The sequence below is a fragment of the Orycteropus afer genome, unplaced genomic scaffold (genome assembly GCF_000298275.1).
Source record: "Orycteropus afer afer isolate SDZICR_OR568_19922 unplaced genomic scaffold, OryAfe1.0 scaffold00099, whole genome shotgun sequence".
NCBI lineage: Eukaryota > Metazoa > Chordata > Mammalia > Tubulidentata > Orycteropodidae > Orycteropus > Orycteropus afer.
The window spans coordinates 7,640,614-7,642,276 of NW_006921686.1; the positions used below are offsets into that span (position 1 = coordinate 7,640,614).

Sequence of the window (1,663 nt, forward strand, 5' to 3'; positions counted from 1 at the left end):
GAGGACGTAATTAATTCTGATGGGAAGTATCATATCAGAAACTACTACAGAGGATACGTCGTCTGGGCCCAGTTCTAGCTCCACAGTCTCAAGTCTACAAACCATCATATTTGATTGGCATGAAAATATTTTAGGTATCACAAAATGGGGGTAAGACAGCAGCGGGTGATGACAGAGAGAGACAGAAATACCATCCCCTTAGTGAACTGTGGATTCAAATACAGCAACATGGAGATCAGGTGAAAATCCTGGCTTTTAGAACAATCTTGCCCCCATTCCTTAAGCCATAAAATGTTAATGCCCAGAAGCCAGAGGAGTAAGGTTTTGATTAAGCCCTATCTTTTGTTCTCTCTTCCAGTCAAAGGTTATTTCTTCTCCACCTACCTCCAGCTAAGCTTTTCTCTAGGCAAGATTTCAAACCTCGATTCCTTATCCATTTAAAATACTCCTCTCTTGGGTAATCTAGATCCCTGGGATTAAAGGGGAGAAATGGAACTGCACTGACCTAGGGAGTACAATGCTGAGGGGACCAGGTACGTTGCCTCCTTCCCTATGCACTGCCTGCAAGTGACCTGTTTCCTTCCAACAGGGGTCACCAGAGGCCACAGGGACCTGCGCCAGGCTTCCAGGAGGCTCCCGGAGGGCAGCCTAGAATGTGAATGCAAAGGTCAGTATCTCAAGCATCAACACGGGCAATTAATTGCACCATTGTCCCCACCTTCTCCCCTGAGCCCCCCTGAAACCAGTGCAGATGTGATCTGAGCTGACCCCACCCAGTCTCCTCTCTACCGGCCCACCCCGTGCAGCACCAACCAGTTTTCTTCCAGCGTCTTCCAAGAGCTGGACTCCTCCAAGTTCCAGGGAGAGCAGGCAGCTCCGGCTCTCTTTACCTTTTCCTGAGAACCCAGGGCTGTCTTCCAGAATGTCCTTCAAAAGCTGCGTGGGTTCTGTTCTCAACCTTACTTTCCTCACAAGGAAATCAGAGTGGCAAAATGGCTCGTGCGAGGCTACGCAGCCACTAGAAGTCAGGCACCCCACCCCACCCCTGTCGCTATGAGTCGGATCCAACTCCACGGCAGTGAGAGTGGTTTGGTTTATTAAAAAACAAAAACACCAAACTCACGGCCGTCAAGTGGGATCCGACTCATAGCGACCCCTCCTTGGATTTCCAAGGCAGTATCACTAGGGAAGTAGATTGCCCAACCTTCCTTCTGAGGAGTGGCCGGTGGGTTTGAACCGCCAGCCTTCTGGTTAGCAGTCAAATGCCTTAGGCACTACATCACCAGAGCTCCCTGGTTTGTAAAAGCAAATTCATTCTAAAACACACGTTTTATGTCTATGTAAAATGTATATAAAAACTGAAACATACACATAGGTAATGGCATAAAAGGAATTGAGGTGTCCATTTGATCATTAAATTGAGCTTTTGAATTTTCTAGTAACTGAATTTAAAAAAGAAATGGTTTTAATTATATAAAACTCAAACTCACTGCCATCAAGTCGATTGCAACTCATAGCAACCCCTCCTTGGGGTTCCCAGACAGAAGTAGATTGCCCCATCTGCCTTCTGAGGAGTGGCTGGTGGGTTTGAACCGCCAGCCTTCTGGTTAGCAGTCAAGTGCCTTAGGCACTACACTACCAGAGCTCCCTTTAATTATATACC

The 1,663-nt window shown here is 47.2% G+C and overlaps 1 protein-coding gene across 1 annotated transcript in view; it reads left to right on the plus strand.

Moving 5' to 3' along the window:
• Positions 1-1,663, plus strand: part of CXCL17 (C-X-C motif chemokine ligand 17) — an 8,814-nt gene that overhangs the window by 5,100 nt on the left and 2,051 nt on the right. The window contains 1 exon segment of the mRNA XM_007943129.1: positions 590-692. Coding sequence (XP_007941320.1) covers positions 590-692 — 103 coding nt within the window.